Source organism: Urtica dioica, chromosome 9 (genome assembly GCF_054948205.1).
Source record: "Urtica dioica subsp. dioica isolate 48M chromosome 9, U.dioica_male_clone48M_v1_H2, whole genome shotgun sequence".
Taxonomy (NCBI): Eukaryota; Viridiplantae; Streptophyta; class Magnoliopsida; order Rosales; family Urticaceae; genus Urtica; species Urtica dioica.
In genome coordinates, this window is record NC_142764.1 from 15064623 (window position 1) to 15067931 (window position 3309).

General features: G+C 43.1%; 1 protein-coding gene across 1 annotated transcript; it reads right to left on the reverse strand.

The window, feature by feature from the left end:
- Window positions 1-1483: 1483 nt before the first annotated feature.
- On the reverse strand, window positions 1484-1921 carry LOC149385210 (uncharacterized). The gene has a single exon (XM_089626274.1). It carries the CDS (start codon window positions 1919-1921, stop codon window positions 1484-1486), a length of 438 nt encoding a protein of 145 aa, XP_089482400.1.
- Window positions 1922-3309: the final 1388 nt, after the last annotated feature.

Sequence of the window (3309 nt, forward strand, 5' to 3'; positions counted from 1 at the left end):
CTCGTAGGAGCCTCCCGATGTTGATCCTTTTTCCCGTAACGATGCACGCCAATAGAGCTAGTCGTTGATGGTCGAGTTGGTGTGGCCGCAAGTTTGGGAGAATTGAGGCAAAAATGAAGTATTTCCACGCCTTGGCGAAGCGGTTGATACTCGAGATCGGGAGGAAGCTTGGGACTAGTTGCCCGTGCACGGTCTTCGTCTTGTATGTGGCACGGGCGTATGCAAGCAAACGGATCCCCTCTTCCCATTGCGGTTGGATCGTGAGGTTGATGTAGTCTTCATTCTCGGGTTCCGAGATGCCGAGATATGCGTTGAGAGCGGCCGGCGAGATGTTGACGCTCACGTTCCGGACCCGAACTACATTGCCTTCCGTCACCGAGAGATTGGAGTAGAATTCCCGTACAAGTTTCGGTGAGGCCGGAGTAGTGATGTTGCACAAATTTCCCCACCCAAGAGCCTCGATTTGAGCCACCATGTCTCCGCATTGTCGAGTGGGCTCTAGGGTGCGCTCGGGAATCAATCCCTTTTTGGAGATGACGTCCCACACTTCTCCCGCACCCTCGAGCAATGTCGATTGTCGAGGTAGTGCGACTCCCGTTCGACGGACTCTCTTGGGTTGAGTACGCGATGATGACGCTCGGTGCATCTACACAAATAGGCATGTAATAAGTGAACGGTGTCGGAGCTAATGGTTATATCAAGAACTTATCTACCCCCCCCTCAAACACAAATTTCAAAAATCACATCTCAAATGTCTATTTTCGTGCAAGGATTTTCACTCGGGTATTTCATCGAATACCTAGTGTGGATGCCAATTTCAACAAAATACTTAAATTATGAACACCCAAATGGCATTTCCACAACCTAACATGCATCACAAACACCCTAGAACGTCCAAGCAACATGAATTCTCCAAAAAAAAATTCGAATTTAGAAATCTTACCTTGTAATTCATGGAGATGAATGGAGGAATGAGGGTGAAATCAAGGAGAGAAACACAAATTTGTTGAATATGATGTGATATACACGTGATTAGCTCTCTAAATTTGTGTTTGATTTCGAGAAAATTTTGAGATTTGGAGAGAAAATGGGTTAGGGTTGAGAAAATTTTCGGAGAAGAAATGAGGGGGAAAGATTTTTCACGTTTTTTTTAAAAGAGTGTTTTCGGGAGCGCGCGGTCCAAAAAAACAGGTTTCGCGCGGTCCGCGCGTTAGACTCTGGACTTTGACGCGTCAAAATTTTTGGACCTCGCGGCGCGCGAAATGGGCCTCGCGCCGCGCGGTCCAAAATTTTTTGAGCGCGCGGACCGCGCATAACACTCTGGAAAAATTCGCTGGGCTTGTTTTTTTTTTTTTATATAAACAAATAAATTAAAGAAAATCTTAACAAAGTTAAATCAACATAATGCAATGAAAGAAAACACGGGTTGCCTCCCGCGAAGCGCTTTAGTTAACGTCAATAGCTTGACGGTGTACCGATTTTCTCATGCGATGATGTCAAGGTACGCCACCGTTCTCTCGTTGTCAAACACGCCGCCATAGTATGCCTTCACTCGCTGCCCATTCACCATGAATCTCTCGCCACTTGCACTCTCGAGCTCGTACATGCCGGATGTGAATGTTTTCGTGATAGTGAACGGTCCGGACTTTGACTTGAGCTTTCCAAGAAAGAGTCTCAACCGGGAGTTGTATAGGAGGACTTGTTGTCCCGGGTTGATCTCTTTTGACACGATATGTTTGTCGTGCCATGCCTTCGTCTTCTCCTTGTAGATTCTCGCGTTCTCGAATGCTTCGTGTCGGAACTCGTCGAGTTCGTTGAGTTCAAGGAGTCTTTGTTTCCCGGCTGCCTCGTGGTCAAAGTTGAGAAACTTCATCGCCCATAACGCTCTATGCTCGAGCTCTACCGGAAGATGGCACGCCATGCCATAGACTAGTTTGTAAGGAGACATACCGATGGGAGTTTTGAAGAATGTTCGGTACGCCCATAGAGCATCGTCGAGCTTTGAGCCCAATCCTTGCGCGAGCTTCCCACCGTCTTCTCTAATATCTTCTTTATCTCGCGGTTAGAGACTTCGGCTTGACCGTTGGATTGAGGGTGATACGCCAATGCCTTCCGGTGAGTGACACTATATTTTGTAAAGAGCGCGCACTACCAGAAATATGGGATACAACTACAGTTTTTTTAAAACTCCAGTTTAGCCTTTTAATGGAGTCTTTGAATACAGACTACGGTCACCTTTTTTTAGGTCTATATTAGACTCCAGTCGAATACAAAGCTGTAGATAATGGTCTATTTTTCTCTACAGCTAATATAAAAAAGTAGTGGTAATACTCAAAAAATGAAAAATGATCAAAATTTCACCATTTTTAAATGGAGGGAAATTTCCCACAAAATTTTGGCACATTTACACTACAATCAAAGGTAAAAAAGGAGTTGTAATACTTAAAATATAAAAAATTAAAATTTTTTTACTATTTGAGTGTGGGAGGGAAATTTCCCACTCACAAATTAGATTAAGTATTGGAAATTTTCATATTCCCACCAATATGAAAATAAAGTAAAAACCACTAAGTATTAGAAGTACTCTAATATTCACACATATACTTTCTATCTCCCTCAAATATTACTCGGAGACAGACTTCAAAAAAAAGTTCGACGCCTCTCACTCGCCGTCGCTTAGCTCTTCCTCGACCACCACCGATCCACGACGACTTTCACCACGGCTTCTACCTTCTTCACCTTCGACCTCGATGCTTCTTTTTCATCTTCGTTATCCGTGCGCGACCTCTCCACCACCGCCGACCAAGACCTTCAACCTCGATTTTCTAGGTTAGCCTCTCTCCTTCTCTATTTGTATCTCCAGGCCTCGAGTATTCCTCTTCATTCTTTTTCTCGAATTTGTCGCTAGAAATTTCTGTGGTTCGTTCATGAATAAGAGGTAGGAGTTTCTATTTGAAAATTTCTTCTTTCTTTTAGTTCGATTTAGGTTTAGAAATTAGGCGTTTTTTTATTTCTCTTGCTTGTTCTGTGATTTTCCGTGGTATATGGATTGGATTGGGCTCGGTTTGTTGTTGTTCTTGATCTGAAATTCTTTGAGTTAGGATTCCTGAATTTTAATTGATTTTTTGGCCAAAAATTTGTAAAGAAATTGGGTTTTTTCTATGTTGTTTAGCTTGAACCTGTTAATTGATTTTTGGGTCTTGGTTTTGAGAATTGAATTGGTGTTTTTGCTTGGTCAATTTCAGATTTTATGTGAATTGGGATTTGATTTAGTCTCTTACATTTGACGTGTGCAAGGAATAGGTCGGC